This window comes from Canis lupus, chromosome 3 (assembly GCF_048164855.1).
Source record: "Canis lupus baileyi chromosome 3, mCanLup2.hap1, whole genome shotgun sequence".
NCBI lineage: Eukaryota > Metazoa > Chordata > Mammalia > Carnivora > Canidae > Canis > Canis lupus.
Window position 1 is genome coordinate 53314824 of NC_132840.1, and position 22354 is coordinate 53337177.

General features: G+C 48.2%; 1 protein-coding gene across 1 annotated transcript in view; it reads right to left on the reverse strand.

Annotated features, from left to right (window-relative positions):
• DNAH9 (dynein axonemal heavy chain 9) overlaps positions 1-22354 on the reverse strand; it is a 336893-nt gene that overhangs the window by 311240 nt on the left and 3299 nt on the right. The window contains exons 2-7 of the mRNA XM_072821109.1: positions 16413-16609; positions 13882-14040; positions 12543-12673; positions 8732-8943; positions 7007-7240; positions 323-490 (exon numbers count right to left, since the gene is read on the reverse strand). Of these exons, the coding sequence (XP_072677210.1) occupies positions 323-490; positions 7007-7240; positions 8732-8943; positions 12543-12673; positions 13882-14040; positions 16413-16609 (1101 nt within the window). The remainder of the gene's footprint in view (positions 1-322; positions 491-7006; positions 7241-8731; positions 8944-12542; positions 12674-13881; positions 14041-16412; positions 16610-22354) is intronic.

The window sequence follows — 22354 nt, forward strand, 5'->3', positions numbered from 1 at the left end:
CTGTCCGGATGTGCCTGGCCTCCCCGGAGCACTCCCCACTCCAAGCCAATAGCTTTGCCATCTGCAGGTCTGCACCCGCCTCCACTGTCATCCCATGCTCATCTCAGCGGCTCGGAAACCCTGGGTACCATCAGCAGTTAGAAAAGACCCCTCCTGATCTTTCTCCTGACCTAGAATAACTGCGAGTGGTCTCTGTGAAAACCCCTGGGGTCACAGGGCCTAAGGAAATACACAGGGAAAATGTAAGCAAACACCCAGACCTTACTGCCCCGGGGCCATCTGAGAAAGAAGCAGCTCCCAAGTCTGCCTTTCCAAGCCTCACCGTGCTCTGGGGGTCCAAGCAGTCATAGGAAGACTCTTCGAAGACCCTGTACAGCTCTTGAAATTCACCATGCATTTGTTGGACCTGCTGACTTAGGGCGTTTCCTCGGATTCCACTAAACTCAAGCTTTCCCAGTTTGTGGAAATCCAGGATTGTCTTCAGGAGATCCTGTAGGGAGCAAGTCACAAAATAGTTAAAACAGTAACAAGAAGGGCATCTGTGTGTGGCTCAGTGAGTTAAGCATCTGCCTTCAGTGCGGGTCATGATCTCAGGGTCCTGGGATTGAGTCTTGCTTTGGGCTCCCATCAGTGGGGAGCCTGCTTCTCCCTCTCCCCCTCTCCCTGCTTGTACTCTCTCTATTTCTCTCTGAAATAAATAAAATGTTTAGAAATAAAATAAAAATAATAACAACAGGAACAGCAGTAGATAACACATTAGTACAGGAAGTGCTAGAAACCACGGGGGTGGTGGTTGCTTAGGAAAATACGAAGGCTGATTAGTATCGGGACCTTATTATTAGATTGGGTTGGTATAAATAACTCCTGGTGAAACTCACACAGCCAAGAGAAAGGACACGTAAATAAGATTCACACAAACAAAAAAAAATCAAATTTATACTTCAGCCTCTTTCCGGGTTCTTGGATAAATAATAAAATATAACAACATTATTTGCATGATTGGTGGCTTTACTTCCAATTTTTAAAAAAATCAATTTCAAACGGAACAGGCTGTCTGGTTCTAAAAGGACAGCTATCATAGGGCATATTGATGGAAAGTGGGTCCTCCAAATAGTTCTGAGGACAAACCAAGAGGTAGACACCAACATTCCCAGCAACCACTCCTGCTGAGAAAAGTCCCGTGCAGGGTTCTTTTGCAAGAGTCAGCAGCACGAGACACCATGTGGACAGCTGGGGGACGGTGGGCAATTACTTGACATTTCTGTGTTGGGTTTCTTCATCCGTTAACAGGATAATAACAGCGGGAGTGAAATAAGTGAAATAAGTCAGTGCTGGCTTAGGATTTAGGCCAGTGCCTGGCACACACCTAATATGCAGTAAGTGTGGATTACTGTCACTGTAGTCGTTGATGTGCAGTGTCCCGGCCGTGCTCAGAATTAAGTGACAGGTGGACCCTCCCAAGTCCCCAGAAGCCACTTCATCGGACAGGAGTCCTCCTTGCTAACAGGACAGACTGGGTTTTTCTCTCACGAGGACCCACCCATCTGAAAGCACAGAACCTGCAAATCGACTTTCTCCACATTACAACTTCCCATCTAGGCGTGTATGTCTTTAACAGGAGAGAAGAAAATAATCATGACCTTTGGGTGGTTTTGGCAAGCATTTGGTGTGGACCCTCGGGAGTGGGGGTAGGAGGCCTTCTACCTTCTACCCTGAGAGAGTCTGAAGGGCAGGTAGAGGGAACACTACGTCACAATGCAGAAGACCCAGCGGGTCCTGGTTCCATTCCAGGAAATCCTTGCTGCCAGGGGCCACCGCCAAGGGCTGACCCATCAGCCTAGTGAAAGCCTGCCCGACTCCTTTCTATTGCTGGGACACCAAGTCCAGCAACAGTGACAGAGGCACCAGGAAGTGCGAAGTGGGGCTGGTTTGCCCCATGTTGCTAGGAGGGCCCCTTGCATCCTGGGGCAGCCCATCTGACAACCTTTGTGGTCGGCTATGCTCAGGGTCAGGCATGAAAAAGAGGAGAGAACCAGCCAGGGGGAAGGAAGACACACACCCAGACTGGCGGTCTTATCTCTGACAGTGGGAAATGGGGCAATCTTTACTTAAAAACCCGTTTTGACTTCATATACATGGAGGAAAACAGAAATGAATTTGATTTAAATGAAATTGACTTAAATAGTAAATCAAATCATTCAAAAAGTGTTTAGTTGTAATCAGTGTGATAGGAGAAAGGGATTTGTGTGGTGGAATGTCACCTGGGTACTTATCTTTCCTAATTCCGTGGAAGTCAATTTCAGTTTTTGAGGCAAAGACTCTCTAACCACGTTAAAAGACAGATGCATCTCGATATGCGTGATTACATCGGAAAACGAGACTGTGTTTTGTGGCACTGTTTTATTCTCAAGAATACTTGAAGCATGGTCTTGGGGCCCCAGAGGTACCACGGTACCTTCAGACCCTGGAAGAATCCTCAACGCTGAAGAAATATTTGTTGAATGAAAAACTAGGGACACCTGGGTGGCTCAGGGGTTGAGTGTCTGCCTTTGCCTCAGGGCATGACCCCAGGGTCCTGGGATCGAGTCCCACATCGGGCTCCCTGCAGGGAGCCTGCTTTTCCCTCTGCCTGTGTCTCTGCCTCTCTCTCTCTGTGTATCTCGTGAATAAATAAATAAAATCTTTAAAAAGAGAAAAAGAAAAACTATACAATCTGTAAGCTTGCACTGAGCTACAGCACCTCCAGGAGAAGATGACAGGTGGGCAGAGAACCTATGAACCAGCAACTCAGGAGCAACTGGAAAAAATAAGAAAAATTAGACAAGAGAAGAGCATTCATTACATAGCACAATGGAACTGTGCTTTTAAATGTTTGAAGGGCCTGGGTCGAGTGCAAGGCAGAAGCTAGCATGGTCCTAGGCGGCTGGCACAAACCAGGCAAAAGAGGGGACAGGGCAAAAAAGTGGATTTGACCTCAATTTGTAGATTGCATCTTGTATTTGACCATGTTGGGTTATACGAAATGGCAACGTCATGAGGTTCCACCTAAGAAAGCAGCACCGTCTAACACCTAGAAATGCCCAACTGTAGAATGGGCGTTGAGATAGGTAGTGAGCTCTCCATCAGGGCACGGATTTTAGTAGAAGTCAGACATCAGAGGCACTGTAGAGCAGGTTCCTGAATCAGGCGGAATCAGGCGGAATTGCCTCCCACTGTCGAAACAGATTCATCGTAACGATGGCGACTACAGCTTTGATTCTTTTTTTTTTTTTTCATTTAATAGCTTTTTTTATAAATTTATTTTTTATTGGTGTTCAATTTACCAACATACAGAATGTGGTTTATGTATACAGCTTTGATTCTTAACATGATTTGAATGTCAGTTCCTTTCGTTGTTTATCTAGAGGTCCTCACAACACAGATAAAAGGCCATTAAGGCCCATGTGAGGCTTCAATGACATTGAAGAAATATCCATTTTTGCTCTTCAGGCCAGTAGACACATAAAGTTCACAAGCTTGGGACCAAGGGCCCAAAGGCCCTGGGCCCTACCACCCTGGTCTGCCATTTCCCAGCTACATATAAAGCAACACACTTCACCTTCCTAAATAAACCTCCCTTCCACGTGCGTGCACACCACGTGGTGGGCTACCACCTGACTTGCCCTGGGCCACCGTGTGTCACAGCGAATGTGCTGGTGTGGCTTCAATATGTGGGGCCACTGTCATGATTTACCATCACGCTGATGTCACTAGAACAGGTTGGTGGGCAGGAGAGGTCTAACGGCTGGATAGACAGCTGCCCCCTCCCAGCCGGATCCCCCAAAGAGCCTGGGGTCCCAGGCAGGCAGCTGGCAGACTGGGTCCCATTCCTAGGAACAACTGAGCAAAGCTGAATAGGGGGGAGGGGGAGGGCTCCATCTGCGCTGTGGCCTGTGAGGTGTGGAGTCAACCATGGGGATGAAGACCAACCCCGCAAACACAGGCCCGTTTTGGAAGGAGAGGTCACGCCACCCGATCTTAAAAGAAATGTCTTCAGAATTCATTAAGGGAGAGCACAAAGCAGGCATTCATAGAGGAGAATCTCAAAAGGTCGTTGGGTAAAAGTCTGTTTTCTTTACCTTTCGACAGTGGCTGACCTTCTGCGGCTAATGGTCTCCTGCGCGGTCCCAGGCTCGGGCCTGGCTGAAAGGGAAGCCGCCCCAATTAGGCTGGGGATGAAGGCAGGCGGCAGAGGGCTGCAGATGGTAGAAGGAGCGAGGAAACTCGGTGCATATTAGGTCAGCTGATTACCTCTCTCCCTGCTAATCACCTCGCATAAAGCCTCAGCAGGAAATCATTTTGTCTCCAAGTGAATCACAGCTTTACAGCAATTTTATAATGAAAGAAATGAGGGTTCTCTCCAAGCTGCTTAGGACATTGCTCGGAAGGAAGAGGCTGCAGGCAGAAACACAAACAGGGGGTCTGCGGCATCTCTGTGGCCACAGCACAAAAATGAAATGTGTGGAGGGTGTGTGTGTGGGGGGGGGCGTGCATGCTATATGTGGGAGCATGTATGCACGTGGTGTATGTGTGGGTTTGGGGTGTGTATGCACGTGATATGTATGCATACAGTGTGAGTGCGTATATGCATGGGGGTGAGTGTTTGGGGTCTGTGCATGTATTGTGGTGTGTATTCACATGGTGTGTGTGTGTGTGTGCGCATGAGTGTGCACTGGAGCACCCAACAGGAAGGTACGGTGAGGGATGGAATCAAGAGGCAGCTGAACCCCTCTTTAGCCCTTTGAATTTTGACTGTTCAAATTGCAAAGCTGGCATATACTTTTGGGATTTCCTTAGGAAGTCCTAAAGTCAAATAAATAAGGCCCTCTCATGGAAGGGGGGTTATAATTTGACCCAAATGACTTATTTAGAAAAAAAGATGTGGGGATCAGGTGGTAGAAATAGGGTCCCAAAGGGCAGAATCAAGCGAATGAGGGCAGAAGAAAAGCACAAGATCAGTCTGAAACCCTCTCAACACAAGGAAGGAAGCAGGACAGAGGGACAGGGACCTTCAGACTCCCTGCTGGAAAGACAACATGCCCCTGGCTACAAATCCCAACCACAGCTCCCTGCGCGGTGTGACTGGGCAAGTGAATTTATGCGTCACACTTGGTGAGGGCATTGGTACTTAGCTCTGGCTGGAGGTAGGCTGCCAAACATGTTAGTTCTTGATTTTCCTATTCTTCCCTTCCCTCCCCTAGGGTTGGCTCTATAAGAGATTTGCTGTATCCTGGTGAGGGGGAGGAGGGAGAGGAGGGAGGGCAAGGGAAGTAGAGGGAGGAGGAAGGGGAGGAGGCAAAGGGGGAGGAAGGGAGGAGGAGAGGGGAAAGGGAAGGAAGGAGGGGAGGAGAAGGGGGGTTGGATGGTAATCTGAGAACATAATCATTCTGCGCTCCGACCTGCAGACTCCGCTCAGCAACTTCCAGCCCTGCAGCCCCGTCCTCGCCCTGCCCCCACTCTTGCTTTAGCGGGTGCCCAGAGGGAAGAGTCCATCTGCACAATAAAACTTTCTCGTGCAAAAGAGCGAAGAGAAAAGCAGTACAAATCAGAGGGGGGAAAAATCTAAGGGAACCATGGAGGGGAAAAGCCAGCCCTTTTACAACATAACCCTGGACATAGCCACACAGAAGGGTGAGGGTACGGATGTCATTTTATTAATGCAGCCTCGTGTTATTTGTTCATTGCCGCCACCAATGTCTCGGTGGCCACGTATTAGAACGGCAAGACGAAGAAGGTGAGATTTCTAGTAATTCTTGCTGGAGAGGAGCAGATTAATCCCATTTCAAACAGGCATTGATCACAGAAATACATGGGGCCACATGAAATATACTCCCAGAAGAAAAATAGCCCCGCAGCCTCTGCACTGAGCCGAGTAGGGGAGCAATGGGGGAGCCAGAGGGCAAGGGGATGCGTCAGAGCTAGCATTCTGGAAATGGAGATGAGAAACAGGGAGGAGGAGAGGAAATGCTAAGGCAGGGTAGGGGCAGCCATAGGAAAAGGAATAGAAATACGGGCTGAATACAGAGGTGAGGAAAACAAAACAGGAAGAATTAACAAGAGGAAGGCAAGAAAGAAAAGAAAGAAAGAAGAGAGAAGGGGAAGGGGGAGAGGTAGGAAGAAAGGATGAAGACAGAGGAGGTGGGATCTGACCTGAGAGTGGGGAGGTAAGCCAGAGCCAAGGACAGGAGACGGGGAGAGAAAGGGCAGGAGGACGTGATGTGGTGACATTCAAGCCATCCTCTAGTTAAACTGGGGCAACTGCTTTGTATGCATCCGTGCCCTTGATTCAGAAAGCAGGAGCAGCCTTGTGAGGGTAATGACTCCGGAGAGACTGGAGGCCAGCACTGCTTGTGTTTACCGACGCCCAGCAGATTAGATGCCCTAATGTTAGACTAGCTGTCTATATGCAAAGTCACATCATTAGCATGTGTGCCCGGGGCCAAGGCCCTGCCCGCAGTCCTGAGAGCCTGTGCAAGGGGGTGGTGGCCCTGATTCCACCTTGGTGGCCTGGGGCCGGGCACACCTGGGCCTGGGCCGAACAGCAGGGGGAGTGGTTGCCCCAGAGAGGAAGGGATGAGAAGAGGGGACATTTGGGCAAAGCTAGAGGTCAACCCTTTGTACTCCCCAGGATCTGGCAAAGGATTGAAGGGGTGCCTCTTGTAAGATCCGGCTTCTGGCTTTCTCAATTATTCAGTTTTCTCTGTCTCCATGCCCTCCCCCGCTCCTTTCTGTGGAGAAGTCCTACTGGAGTTTCAAAATTTATTTCCTCGTGCGCTCCCCACTTTCTCAGAGCCCCTCTGGGGTAGGGAGCCCCTCTTTCCTCCTCTACCAGGTCACACACAGATTTCACTTTTATCGTGGCATTTAATAGAAACCCCCTACCCAGTGACATTTCCTGATTCAGTGTCTGTCCACCCCCGGGTCTCCCCCATTCATCCCCCTCATTGCTTACTCCCGCAGCACCCACCTGCACCATGACCAGCCGCCCCAGGAAGCCATCCAATCGCACAAAGACCAAAGCCGACTGGAAATCCCACTCCTGGACTTTCTGGTTCTCTTTAAAGTAAGTATGCAGATTCTCCCTCCTGTCCTGGAACACCTGCTTGAAGAAGTTTAACGTGTCCATCGCCACTTGCAGTTTTCTCTGGCTCTCCTCCACCTCGCCTCTCAGGAGGCCCTCTGGGCTGAGATAATTAGACGCCTACAGAGCAAACAGATTATGGGCGTTTAGCAGGCATGGGTGCAGGACACCCTACGATTTCTGTCCATCCCACCCCTCCCCCCCAACTCCAAACTGAAAAATTGTCCAAGCAGCACTTTTCAGAAGCATACTGTAGGAAACCCCTGAATTCGCCCTCAGTTCCACAGGTGGGCTGGGACCTGGGCTTGAGCTGAACTGTCCAGGACTAGCCCGGAGGTGACCTTGGTTGGGCCGGCTGGGGCTGGGTATGCATTCTTTCTACAGTAAAGCAATTCAAAAGCAAGAATTCTTTGAACCTGTCCCCAAGAGCCTTGAACCTAGGAGGTTATGAAGCTGAAGCTTCACGGCAGCTGCCGTCACCACCACAGGTGGGGCAGAAATAACACATCCCTGTGACATTACCTGAGGTCTTCCTGTCAGCCAGGGTGGAGCCAGCCTTACTTTGGGCTTTTGAGGTACACAAACCCATAAGTTATCTTTTTGCTGTTGCTACTTTGGGTTGGATTTTCTTATCCTTTCATCCATAAGAGTCTTGGCTGACAAACACGCAATGATGGAAGGGTGCTGGTCTAGGAGTCACACAGCTGGTTTGGGTGATCCTTGGTGACTCAGTTAACCTCCTCGAGCCTTAGCTCACATCTTTAAATATTAATAATGAATTAATAAGGCTCTCCCTGCCCATCTCACAGGGTTCATCTGAAAGTGGCCAAGATCTTGAATGTCACAGGCTACAATGTGCTCCAATAGAGGTTAGTTGTTACCAATCACTCTTTATATATGTTCATTGTTTTCTGAGGGTCACAGCTCCTTAGAGGTAATTGAAGCTAATTTAGGAGGCAGATTCCCCCAAGCCTCACTAAGGTCCCTAGTTCTGTTTACAGATAGACCCCTTGAGGTTTATGCTGTGCTGGCTGGAGTTGCAACAGAGTCCCTAAGAAGGAGGAGGGTGAAGTGTGTGGTCCACGAAGCTGTCTCTGTGTAGCTCACAGTCACAGACTAGCACGTGGAGGGCATGAGCACATTGGTTGCAGCTTGCCAGCTTTTGAGATAGGTCCTCTTCTTTTTTGCCATTACACAGAGCAGGTCAGTAACCTGCCCAGGCACACACAGCTAACAGGTGGTGATGCAGAATTTGGCACCAAGGACGCCTGGCCCTAGAGGCAGCATTCTTACCTATTGGGCTTTGCCACCGACCGTGGGCACAGATCACAGAGGTTGAAACCCACCACACCCATCCTTTGCCTGACCCTGGGTCGTGGGCAAAGGAGAAAGGAAGACTGGTCCTCCCACGTATTCCTGAACCATTGAAAATGTCTTTGTGGCTTATTGGCAGTGACGGTAAAATAACTGAAGTGTGATAATCCTTTGGACCATCATTATTTCCCTGCCCTGAAAAAAATACGAACCCTTTACTCCTCCCTGCGACCTGGTGCCAGCCAGCAACACCTCCTACCCCCTGGGGAAGGCTGCCAGGAGTCCCGGATGCCTGACCTGCTGGATGAGGAGGTTGCAGATCTCTTGGAGCAGCACGGTGAGCCGCCCCGGAGAGCGGTAGGATGCGCATGTAGCCCAGATGAGACAGACCACGTGGAGCAGAGGCTGCAGCTGTGGCTTCACCTCGGGAAACTCCAGGCTCTCGAGGATCTCCAGGTGGTGGGAGAGTGGCATCAGGTGTATTCGGATGTCCTGGGCCTCTGCCAGGGCTGGGAGGAATGGCAGGGGGTCACCCTCCCTGCTTGGGGCTCATACCCACCCAGTGGAGCCCTGGTGCCTGGGAGCAAAGGATCTGTGGAGCAGTGGCTATGATTTCTGGGCGGCTGAAATAATGGTCCTAGAAGCATCTCTTACAAAAGTCCTGCATCTGGACTTCTGCTTGGCTCTGCTAGCCCCAGTTGGGTGCCCGATGTGCAGAAGATCCTCTGCTGCTGCTAGGTCCGAGACCACGAAGTAGGTGACGAAGGACAAGCGTTAGAGTCAGGAAGACCTGCCTTCAAATGCTGCCCCTACCATTTCCCTGTGGCAGGACCTCAGGGCATGTTCAACCTCTCTAACCTCAGAAATAGGCTGAACAGGGGCACCTGGGTGGCTCAATGGTTGAGTGTCTGCCTTTGGCTCAGGTTATAATCCCAGGGTCCTGGGATCGAGTTCTGCATCGAGCTCCCTGCAGGGAGCCTGCTTCTCCCTCTGCCTGTGTCTCTGCATTTCTCTCTGTGTGTCTCTCATGAATAAATACATAAAATCTTTAAAAAGAAATAAAAAAATAAAGACACAGTGGTTGAGGGCTGGCTCACCCAGTCCAGGGTGCTATCTCAAACTGGCTCCTAAGGCAGGTGAAAAAAGACATGAACAAAGTTAGGGTCCCACTTCTTAAAAACTATAAATATGAACAGCCAGTTGCATGGGGATGCCAAGTGCTTTGCTGGTCATTCGTTGACAACAGGCTCTTTGGGGACAAAAGCCTTTATGACATGTAGCATTTGCCAGTTTCTGGGATATAGATATTGCCCACCAGGTCTGATTTCTAGCTACCAACTGGACTTCTCTGAGCGTTGGGAGTGGGAAGTTGGTAAAAGTTGCATACAGCAGGCTCTCACAAAAAACTGCAGGCCAGTCCCAGCTGGCTCCTGCCCACCACTGGACACTGACCTACACATGTTGATTGGCAGCCAGGCTGTACTATGCCAGCCCTGCCCCCTGGGGGCCAGCAGGTCCGTCTCGTGCAGGGACCTATTGCTTCCCTGTGGCCCAAGGGTCTTTACTGCCTGATTCACTTCTAACCATTTTGTTCCCACACTGTTTCCTCCACCTTTTTGACCTCCTTCTTTCCTTCCCACTGTTCTCCAATTCATGCCCACCAATCCAGGACTATTTCTTTTCCTTTCCCTCTCTCCAGTCCACCAGTGAGCCAAACAACTACCCTGATCATGACCAATACGAGTAACACACATAGTGGGTCTTTCTAGGATCGAGAGAGACAGATGCTCTGAAATTAAATTAGAAATGAGAAGACCAATTACCAGCCTCTAAAATCTTTTTAAAAGCAATTTTAAGTTGTTATTTTTAAGTCTGCACCTACCCTGAGGTCAAGAGTTGCAAGGGCCACCAACTGAGCCAGCCAGGTGCCCCTCTAAGATCTTTTTATTCTCAAGAAACCTCATCAAAATTTATTTTTTTTAAAAAAAGATTTTATGTATTTATTCATGAGAGACACACAAAGGGAGGCAGAGACACAGGCAGAGGGAGAAGCAGGCTCCCTGCAGGGAGCCCAATGCGGGACTCGATCCCAGGACCCTGGGATCACGCCCTGATCCAAAGGCAGATGCTCAACCACTGAGCCACCCAGGTGCCCCACCCCAGCAAAATTTCGAACCAAGCCTTTGCCTAACTCCTATAATCAAAATTCATTTGGGGCACCTGGGTGGCTCAGTCATTTAAGCATCTGACTCTTGACTCTTGGTTTCAGCTCAAGGTCATGATCTGAAGGTCATGAGATTAAGCCCCCCACATCTGGCTCTGTGCTCAGCAAGGAGTCTGTTTGATATTCTCTCTCTCTCCCTCTGCCCCTCTGCCCTGCTAGCTCTTGCTCTTTCTCTCTCTCAAAAAAAATTCCTTTCCTTGCCTCATCGGAATTCAGTTATACATTTCAAGGATTTCTAATTTTACTGTAGTGTTCATCTGTTATTATTATTATGGTATTGTTTCTCATTTCTATCATAACCAGTGTTAAGACTCCACTGCAAAGAGCTTTCTGAAGTCCTCCTGGGAAACCAAATCTTTCATGACTGTCAATCAATGAAAATGATTACAGTCTATTAATCTATTAATGTGAAAAATATATTCGGGGTTCTAAATAACCAACTCGCAAATATACTTTCCCTGCATGAAGCTTTATTTCAGAGCTTCACATTCCAGCCATCTGCATGACTCTTTTATGACAGGTGTCATGCCTGCACATCCCATAATATTACTTACTTTGTGCTTCTAAGTTGACTCACATTTTAACCTGAATAAAATCATACAATGTGAAGACTTCAAATCACTACTCTGAATGGAAAACAGGTAATATCACTTGCCAAAAACAGTCACCCTTTAACACAGTTTCAAAATATACCTGTCCATACGTCTCTCGCAGCCATCTGTCACACCAGTAGTGGTTCACACACACTTTTGGGGACACCTGTCCCATTTGAGCTGACTTATAAATTAGGAAAAACTGTTGGTTTTCCTTTGGGGCACAAAATCTCCCAGTGAAGCAATAAACAGGGATCCTAAGAGGGATTTGGTGGAGCCATGCCTATGATAACGTCTTAGGCCCAAAAGGACCTCGAAGACTAGCCTGTTATGCAGATCACCTCTGTTGTTCAGGACACATCAGGAACCCCACCTGGAACCTTTATTTCTACAGCTGAGGGGTTTCCAAGCCCCACGCCATGACAAAGAGATGGTGGGGCAGGGGACCCACCAACGGGCTCTGGACGCAGGACACACCCCTCTTTCACAGAGCAAATGTACCTTGATTAGTTTTCTATTTTGAACTTACATGGAAGATTGTACTGTGAGAAAGAGTTGTGATGGGGAAAAAATGTTCGAAAAATCACTGTTTGGATTAAGCTTAAATTCCATGACATCGCGAACATCTTCAAAAGCACATTCTGACCTCCAATGCCAAGGGCTGGAGAAAGTTTGATAGGAGAAGGGAAAGAAGCAAAGTGCACGGACAAGGGGAGAGGGGTGAGGGAGCCCTGGAAAAAATTTACCTACTTCTAATTATAGACTTTGTTGGCTTTGCAATTTTGACAAGGGCTGATCTTGTCTGGGGCTCTGACGGCCAGGAAAATTGCAGTCCCATCCAAAAGCAGGAAGAGAAAAAGCAGAATGGAGCTAGAAATGGAACAGAGACTTCTCGAGGAGCTAGGACTAGAGGGGCCCAAATTCTGGAAGTGAGACTCCAGCGTGCATGGGGACAGCACACTACAGTCAATAAGGTGCTTCCACTATCTCATCCCACAGCCTCCCAGGGACACCTGCGTGGGAAGTGTGAGCACCACAGCCATGGTTACACGCTAATGCCCAGAGAGGTTAGGTGACTTTGCCAAGGTCACAAAGCACTGGCAATGCAAACTGAGTCCAAGGTAGCTGCTTTCCTGTTTCTGGACTTGGCGTTCCTGCCACCAAGCTATATGGTGTCAGGTTGGCCGGTTTGAAGAACCGTGAGCTGTGGAAATCAGAGAGAGCAGATAATGCAGCACTCCATGAGAAATTTGACTCCGATGTATTTATGAACATACTTGCTGGTTCTCACCTGCTTGGACGTCTCTGAACATGGCTTGGAAAGCTGCAAAGTAGCTGCTCTGAAGCTTGTCCAGGAGCCTGGCCATGCCCCTCACTTCTATCATTCTCAGTTGATTATAAATGTATTCCAGATCCTCAGACCTACAACACCATGGAGAAGGGTGAGTCCAGATGGACCTCTGGGAACCCGGGGCATGCCATGATGACAGAGACACTCAGATAGACAGAGAGAGCCCTGCTTCCAGCTGCTTCCACAGAAGCTGGCTCCAGAGCCATGGAAGAGGGCATCTGTTCCCAGAACAGTGAGGGCAAAACCTGAATTGGGAAGGTTTGAGCAGGTTCAAAGGGGCAGCTCCAGGAGGTAGCAGTGGGGAACCCTGCTCTGACCATCTGGTGGTTCAGGAGGGTGGCAGCTGGAAGTCATTAGCTCTTGCAGTAAGGTGCAGGGTGGGGTGAGAGAGGTGTCAGAACACAGCTGCCGGAGATGGACCCGTAGCAGGTCAGAAGAATGGTCAGAGATGGGACCAGAGGATGGGGCATCTGGGCATGGTCCTATGACACGGACTCTCTCCATTCAACGTGCAGCACGATGATAAATAGAAGAGTGGAAGCAAGGGAGGGGAAGACCAGAATCAATGGTCGGGCCTTTCTGGAATCCTGTGGGTCTGGGACACTGGAGGGGATGGGCTTTCCAGCCCTGCTAGTGATCGCCAGGGATTCAGGAAAGGCCATTCTGCTGGCAGCCCACTGCCAAGGCCCCTCTCTTCCTCTGGATCCTGACAAAAAGCGTGTGCACACAGCTTTGACTGGTCCAAGGAGGAGGTAGCAGATGAGCAGAAGCAAACCATGAAAGGGAGTTCATTAATTTTACATTGGGTTGGGCAGCCCAGGTGGCTCAGCGGTTTAGCACCACCTTCAGCCCAGGGTGTGAGCCTGGAGACCAGGATCCAGTCCCATGTCAGGCTCCCTGCATGGAGCCTGCTTCTCCCTCTGCCTGTGTCTGTTCCTCTCTCTCTCTCTGTCTCTGTCTCTCTCTGTCTCTCTGTGTCTCATGAATAAATAAAATCTTTACAAAAAATTTTTTTTAAAAAGTTTACATCGGGTTGAAGGAGCCTTTGAGGAAATAGCTCAAGAAAGGAGGGAAGTCTATTGAAACCCAGGGGAAGTGTGCATCCTCCAGGGCACAGGAAACCCATATTGACCTAAACAGTCAATGCTGCCTACCCACTCCAGGGGGGACAAGGAGCACCTGGGGGTGGGACCAGATCAGGGGCTGCCCCTTACCCCCCACCTCAGGCCACTGGTCCTCTGTAAGACAGCTACGCCCCAGGGTCTGAGCATGTGCCTACCTGCTCTTCCAGAACTCCAACTCCACCTTAGGGGTGGGGCTCTCCCCTTGCAGGAGTGCCTGGCCCGACTCTCTCTTGAGCACCACTTGGACTTGGCGGCTCCACTGAATCACGGCCGACTCGAGGGCGTAGATGATGGACTTATCTGTGCAATCCAAGCTGTGAAAGACACAATGAATCTCCTAGGATACTGGAAATAACTCCAGGTGTCCCCCAAACAAAAGTCCAAGGCTTTAAAAAATCGGTGGGAAATCTGACCTAGTCTGGGTATTCTCAACTTTTATTGGTTGACAGCCTCTGATGTGGGGGTCAATAAAAAAAAAAAATTTGGATCCTCTCTCGTCAGACATGTATACATGATTATTTCAAGGTTTGAGGATTCACCAATATCTTGGAGTCTAATCCAACTGGGCCTTTCTGTCAGTGCAGGAATACACTGGACTGCAGCACTTGGGTGGCTCTGTGGTTGAGCATGTCTTCAGCTCAGGGTATGATCCTGGGTCCTGGGATCGAGTCCCACATCGGGCTCCTGCATGGAGCCTGCTTCTCCCTCTGCCTATGTCTCTGCCTCTCTCGGTGTGTCTCTTATGAATAAATAAATAAAATCTTAAAAAAAAAAAAAAAAGGAATAGGGCAGCCTGGGTGGCTCAGCGGTTTGGCGCCACCTTCAGCCCAGGGTGTGATCCTGGGGACCCAGGATTGGGTCCCACATCTGGCTCCCTCCATGGAGCCTGCTTCTCTCTCTGCCTGTATCGCTCATGAATGAATAAATAAATAAAATCTTTTTTAAAATGTTTTTTTAAAAAAAGGAATACACTGGACAGAAAATATTCGGGTGACCATCCACCCCTTGCTTGAGTGTCACCAATGTCACCCAGCTTCCTACTTGATAAAGCAGCGCGATCCTTAGTAGATCAACTCGTCCTAGGAGAAAGCTGGTCTCCACACTGAGCCACATTGACCTGAGCCGCATTGACCTCTCTGCCAATTCTCTCACTGGGTCTTAGTTCTGCCTTTTTCTTTGCATCCCTTAGTTTTTGCAGCACGAGGAGGTAGGCTCCATCCTCCACGAGGCACAGAATCAGCTGTCTGCAGCCCATGGGTGATTTCATTATATCCTCACTTTTCCAGAAGGCTGGGGGAGTCAGCATTCCCCCTCATAGAGCTTTTCAAAAATCACTAAGTGAAGAAACCTCGAGGTGTTTCAGAAGGGATTAAACATCCAGAACGCATTTTGGTGGTCTTTCCACAAAGCCTTCATGGACAGCTGTTCATGCCAAGAACCCAAGACACAAGTGACCCAGAAAGAGAATCTATCACCCGCATTTTCATGCCAGATACCCACCTTCGCTTAATTTAATTAAATTCATATTTGCTGAGCGATGATACAGCAGAAGCGATTATGGAAGGTATTGAGAGGAGAAGATACCGCCCTGAAATAACGATCCAGCCTTCTGGGAAATTATCAAATTTGAACAAAGCGAGACCAACCCAGTAATGATTATATACACACACACGCTGAATGTTATTATGTTAAAATATAAAAGGAACAGGAAAAGGGTAATTTGAATTTATTTATTTCAAAAATTGAATATTTTTATTAAACCGTGTTACGTTTTCTAGTTAACTGGGAAATTGCTTCAAATTATATATGTAGCAAATTACTTCCAATAGCGAAAACTCATTATAAAGTACACTAGCATCCCATGCGTTACTTTTTCCTCAAGATCCAATCACAGCCCCTGAAAATATAAGTGATGACAGTAATACACTTGCAAAATACTGGCAAAAGGGCCGACTGTGCTCATGCAGGAAGGTGACCTATTGCCACAGACGTGCTGGATAGAAGATTAATTTATAATTTTATATATATATATATATATATAAAATTTATATAATACAGGCTGGTTTCAAAGAAAAGGAAAAACAAATCTCTATGGGACAGAAATAAAGCTATCTCCTCCCCTAAAAGGAGAAGAGGCAAAGAGGCTGGGGTTTTAATGCCTACCCAGGCGCAGGAGACATGGACTTCAAGTCTCGACAAAGCCAGATTTGTTTCTATTTGGGAAAAAAAATCCCCAAGACCTGATGGAAATCTCCAGCTGCTGGGGGAGCAGGGTGTGGAATCTCAGAGTTAGTTCTGTGACATTATGTGCTGCGTAAATGCTGGGAAGAGGCACGACCGTCTCCCAGGCTGGACCTGGGTCTTTGCCAAGGATGAGACACTGTCCTGATAAGCAAAATAGTGAAATCAGTGTGGCTGCTCTCGGGCCTAAAATAATTCTGCGCAGAAAAAAAGGCCACGTTGCCATGATAGCCTTCAGACACTCTGGGCAGGGGGACCGGGGCAAGTGTGGTAATCTGCAAGAAACACAGTCTGGGGATGTTGGCAGACAGAGCAGACAGTGGGCTTGTATGTGAAACAATTCGAGGTGTGGAGACTGGAATAGAAAGGTCATAAAGGAAACATGGAGATAAACCAGCATCTCCCCTGTCTCAGAGGCCCAGATGGCCAGGCTGGCGCTACTTACATGGTCCCGCTGGGAGAAGCCTCAAACTCCAGTTTTGCTGCGCCCAGTGGGAGAGGAAGCAAAGTTTTCCCCTTCACTTGCTCGAGGATAACCAGGAGGTCACACTGGAGGCTGTGGGCGTGCCGCTGGACATCCTGACGGAGCACGTGGGGCCAGTCCAGGTGATTCTTCTCATTGGCCAAAATGGGGATAACCACCTGAGACAGAGGTGCATGGGCAACAAGGGTGGGCATCCTTCTTCTGACACCTTAATGAAAGACTATTGAGATAGGCCCAGATGGGGATGCCTGGGTGGCTCAGTGGTTGAGCATCTGCCTTTGGCTTGGGGCATGATCCCTGGGGTCCTGAGATTGAGTCCCACATCGGGCTCCTTGCAGGGAGCCTGTTTCTCCCTCTGCCTGTGTCTCTGCCTCTCTCTCTGTGTCTCTCATGAATGAATTAAAAAGAAAAAATCTTAAAAAGAAGAAAAGAAAGAAAGGCCCAGAAACCGTTTTGCAGGCCCCCGTGCTGTGGGGCCTACTATTTTAAAAAATATATTTTATTTTATTATTTATTCATGAGAGACACACAGAGAGAGGGAGGCAGAGACACAGGCAGAGGGAGAAGCAGGCTCCACTAAGGGATCCTGACATGGGACTTGATCCCAGAACTCCAGGATCACTCCCTGGTTCGAAGGCAGGCGCCAAACCACTGAGCCACCCAGGGATCCCCTGTGGGGTCTACTATTAAGAACCAACAGGATGTAGTGCCTTGATATCTGGTAAAATGACAGGGTCCCTGCCAGCCAGCGGATTGCCTCACACAAGCTGATCCCATCTTCCCACAGGAGCCAGTGCACTCCCACCCTCTGGATCCCACCAAGCTCATCTCCCAAAGCTTCTGATGGTTAACTGCATTCCCAAGCACACCCCCTGAGTGACACAGCACCCTCCTCTGTGCTGTGGCTATGTGTGACTTATAAACTGCTGTCAGCCTCCTGTGTCCAGCGTGGTGTGCTCAGCTACTTCCAGAACTCTTGGGAGGGAGCCCTTCCCTCATTTTCAGGGTGAATGAAAGGGATTGAAACCATCGCAGGGGCTCGAGGCAAAGTATAGGACAAATGTAAGTAAGGATGCCCATCTGTCACCAGGTGGTATGACGGGGCATCCTACCTATAGGGCAAACACTAGTTGATTTTGGTCATCTGGTATGGTTCTTCTGGGTTTTGTTTTTGTTTTTGTTTTTTTGGTGGGTTGGGGAAGTACTCATTTCTAGATCCAGATGGGGGACATGAACAAATCTGAGCCAGTGAAAGCCAGACCAAAGTCTGTCATCTGAACTTTTTAGTGAAGAGGACTTTCTCTCTTCTCCTAGTCTGGAACAATTGTGGTCATCTTGCTACCATAGGGACCTTGGAATAGGGTCAATACAGGGAAGGGGCAGTTCTTAGATGGAGAAAGACCAAGTCCTATGACATCATTCGAGCTCTTGAATCAAGCTGCTCTTGAATCTCCTGAGCTACTTTAAATGGAGGTTTTGATCACTTGCCATTTAAAAAGTCGTAGTTAATATAACTTACTAGGAAATGCTGCCTGTCAAATCTCACAGTTAATGGAAAGAATAGCAGGAAAAAAACCCCAGGAAATGTAAAAATTGAGTAAATAATGAAAATAAAGACTCATTTGACTGGTTGGGTCCTATATATGACCAAGAAGTCCATGTGGCTACAAAACAGAGCACCTGGACCCAGCAGGGGAAATCTAAGAGGTTGACTCTTGCTTGGTGATTCTGGAAACAATCGCTGAACTGAGAATTTACAAGGACAGGTGGGCAGAGAGTACCAACAAATGAAATGTTACAAATTGAGCTCTACTCATTCGTGATAAGAAAAGATGCTCTCGGACCCAAGGCAGAAGACCTAACAGGAGAGAAAGAATGAAGAATATTCCTAGGATCTCAAAGGCAGGAGCCATTTCTTATCTGGTCTTTAAAAAAAATTATTTATTTGAGAGAGAGAGAGAAAGGACATGAGTGGAAGGAGCAAAAGGAGAGGGAGAGAGACTCTCAAGCAGACTCTATGCTGAGTGCAGAGCCTGACCCTGGGCTTGACCTCATGACCCTGAGATCATGACCTAAACTGAAACCAAGAGTCAGATACTTAACCAACTGTACCACCCAGGCGCCCCTTATCTGGTCTTTTTATAGCCACCATCCTCTGGAGGTTCTGGCATATAGGAAGAAAAAGTGGGAAGTGGGCTCAGAATGGATTTTTGAGGGCTTTGAGTGGTAGAAAAATAATGAATATGAACTATTTCTGAGACAAAAAGGTACTCATTCATTTATTCAATGAGTATTTGTTGAGCATCTACCGTGTGTTGGTAGTGCTCTAGGTGCTGTGAAGGTATATCAGTGAAGAAAACAGATAAGGATTCCTGATCTCACAAAGTTTATATTTTAGGGGAGAGTCAATAAACAAAACATTCTGCAAAAATAAAGTAAAAAGGGATGCCTGGGTGGCTCAGTGGTTGAACGTCTGCCTTTGGCTCAGGTTGCGATTCCGGAGTCCTGGAATTGAGTCCCGCATCAGGCTCCCCCCACAGGGAGCCTGCTTCTCCCTCTGCCAATGTTTCTGCCTCTCTCCGTGTTTCTCATGAAAACAAATAAGTAAAATGTTTCGAAAATATTTAAAAAAAGAAATAAATAAAGCAGGTGAGGAGGACCAAGAGTGTGGGCTAGACCGATTATAATGATAAATCAAGTGACAAGTAACTAAACAAAGATGGGAGGATAGGGAGAGTGCTATGCAGATCCTTGGGGGAAGTATATTGTAGATAGAAGGAACAGCCAGTGCAAAGGCTGTGAGGTGGGAGCCCTGCCTAGTGTGATCAAGGAGTAGGGAGGTTTGTGAAACTGGAACTGGATGAGCAAAAAGAGTAGAGGTCAGTAAAAGGGGACAAGACCACATGCAGCCCTGTCTATGGGATTTTGATTTTTTACTCGCAGATGAATGGAAATCACTTTGCGGTTCTGAGCAAAGGGAGAGAAATGGTCGGACACATTTTTTAGTAGAAGTGCTCCAGCTTATGTGCTAAGAATAGACTGTAGGGGGCAAAAGTGAAAAGGGGGATGGGTTGGCAAGTCCATGCTATAATACAAGGACAATGGCTTGGCACCTAGGGGAATGGAGGAGATAGTAAGAGAGGGTTTGGTTCTACATACATTTTGAAGGCTCAGCCAATCGGATTCTTTTTTTTTTTTTTTTAAGATTTTATTTATTTATTCATGAGACACACAGAGAGAGAGGCAGAGATACAGGCTGAGGGAGAAGCAGGCTCCATGCAGGGAGCCTGATGTGGGACTCGATCCTGGACTCTGGGATCACACCCTGGGCTGAAGGCAGGCGCTTAACCCTGAGCCACCTAGGCATCCCTCCAATCGATTTCTTAATGGATCAGCTGTGGGGTTGTGAGAGCAAAAAGAGGCATCAGGATGACTCCCAGGTTTGGGGCTTGAGGAAGAATGGAGCTGCCATGAACTTATGTGGGGAAGAACAGGGTAGAGTACATTCTTGAAGGGAGACCAGGAATGTGTTTTTGACACATTAGGATTTGATGCATCTGTTGGACTTCTAAATGGAGACATTGAGTAGGTAGTTGGGATTTCAGAGAAGCAAAGGCTGGAGATGACAAATGCCGTAGATGTCAGATACAGATGGTCTGTGAAACTCTGCAGGTGAATGAGCGCTCCCAAGGAACTGAGGTCACATAAAGAAGGCAGGGTGTCCAAGGAGTGAGCCCAAGGGCTCTCCAAGGTGAGGGAGTTGGGAGGAAGAGGGAGTACCATCAATGGAAAGGAGGAAACCCAGAAGACTGGCGTCCTGAAAACCAAGTGAAGAAAGGGACTTCCAGGAGGAGTGGGTCATCAGGAGCCCTGCTGAATGCTGTTCACAGGTCAAACAGGAAGAGGACTAGTAAAGGGTCATGCCATTTAGTCAAGTGGAAGTCACTGGCAATGCTGACAAGGTCTTTACTTTCTCTTCCATGCAATATGAGGATGACTGTCAGCTAAAACAGGAAAGGAAGGGGGCACAGCAGGAACAGACACATGTTCTAGACATTTTGCTGTAGAGGGGATCACAGAAATGGGATGATGGCTGGTGGGAGGATCGGGATTTACCTAGTAGAAAAGGGAAAAAAAAGAATATAGGAGTGAGGAAAGAATTGTTGGTATGACCTCTTTAAGGAGGTCAGAACAGACGGGATTCAGAGCCAAAGTGGCAGTTTTAAGTCTTGAGGTTGCCATCAGATGACAGCAGACAGTCCACCTGTAGCAATGGATGGGATGGCAGAGCAGGATGAGTATGGATATTTGGCAGATGGGATGCAGGGAAGCATTTATGGAAGTTTTCTTCTATTATTTCCATTTTTAAAATCCAAGTAAGAAGCAAAAATGTCAGAGTGAGGCAGATAGAAATTTTGGACATTTGAGGGGGAAGAAAAGAAAGTGTGTAAAAGTGATCTAGAAAAGCAAGAAGATAATTGGAAGTTTGAGGTGTCAGCTGGGAAGCATAAAAGGCCTATTACAGGTTCAGGGCCATGAATTTTAAGTGGAATATGTTGGTTTTTCTCAGCCCCACTGACTTCACGGATGCGGGTATATGGAACAGACAGAGGGTTGGCTTTCATCAGAAGTATGGTTTTGCCAAATGAATATGACAAAACAAGCAGAGGCCAGTGAGTCAGAAGCTTAGGCAAGGGAATGATGATGATGCACCCAAGCTGGGTGGGGGAAAGCGCATGGGTACTGAGTCAGACAGCGGGAAGGTGGCAGGATGGATGGATGGAGACCCCAACAGGGATTGCAGTAGTGGGTCGTTGTGGGGAGTGAGCTGAAAGATGAGAGTAGTGGTCAGAGAAAGAGGTGGGTGAAATTGGATCACAAGGGAGGGGGTTAGTAATGTAAGGTCTGGGAATGGCCACAGGAAGGGTTGGGGAAGGGAGGGAGGGGGACAAGATCACCAGGGGAGGAAGGTTCAAGGATCCCAGAGGCCTGCTTATTGGAAGGATCATTCATGCGTCTACTGAAGTCGCCATGTGTTAAGGCAGGAGAGATGTTGGAAAGAGTCACTATGAGCCGGGGGCAGTGTCATCAGTATATGACACAGCAATGAGGGGACAGGGTGGCTTCGTCTGGTGACATATGATCCAAACTGAGGTTTTTCAACATGAATCTAGAAGCAGTAAGGGGGAGCGAGGACACCTGTCCCAGCTCCCGGCTCAGAGATGGAAGGGCTGGGGGGAAATATAGCTCTCCTCCAGGGAGAGCAGGGATGGGCAAGATGATGAGGATGGGTTAGAGAAGTGAGGACGCTTTCAAGTAGGAAGTCAAGTGACAATAATTCCTGTCCCTTAGGGCATGCCTACAACCTAGTACACTATTGCAAGTATCCTAATATATTATTTCTAAATTTCATGACACTCCTGCAAGATAGTTAGACCCTGACCCCAGAGGTCACGTGACACATGCATTTTCCAGAACCAGGATTCAAACCCAGGCCCATCAGATCCCACGTCCCATGCTCCCTCTCTAAATACACAGAATTTCAAAATAGCATCCAAGTCTCAGAGCTCAAAGAAAGTCACCTGGCAGCAGTGAGTGGTGTGGCTGGGAGGACGAAGACAGGCAGCAGGGAACTACTTACTAAGTTCTGTCAATTCCGAGAAACATTTCTTGGATGCATTTTTTTTTTAAGACCCTGTACTAGGGTAACAAAATGATGCTGAAATTTATAGCTTTCTTCCTCTTGCTGACATCAACCACCACCACCCCCAACAGCGGAGGGCTTTTCTCAGCCATGTGGGCTCCTCTAGCTTGAGTGTCACTCTGCGGGGTGTGGGAGGAAGAGGGGAGCATGCAGCCAGGGGCCAGGCTGGTCCACAGAGAGGGGAGAGTGGGCAGGAAGG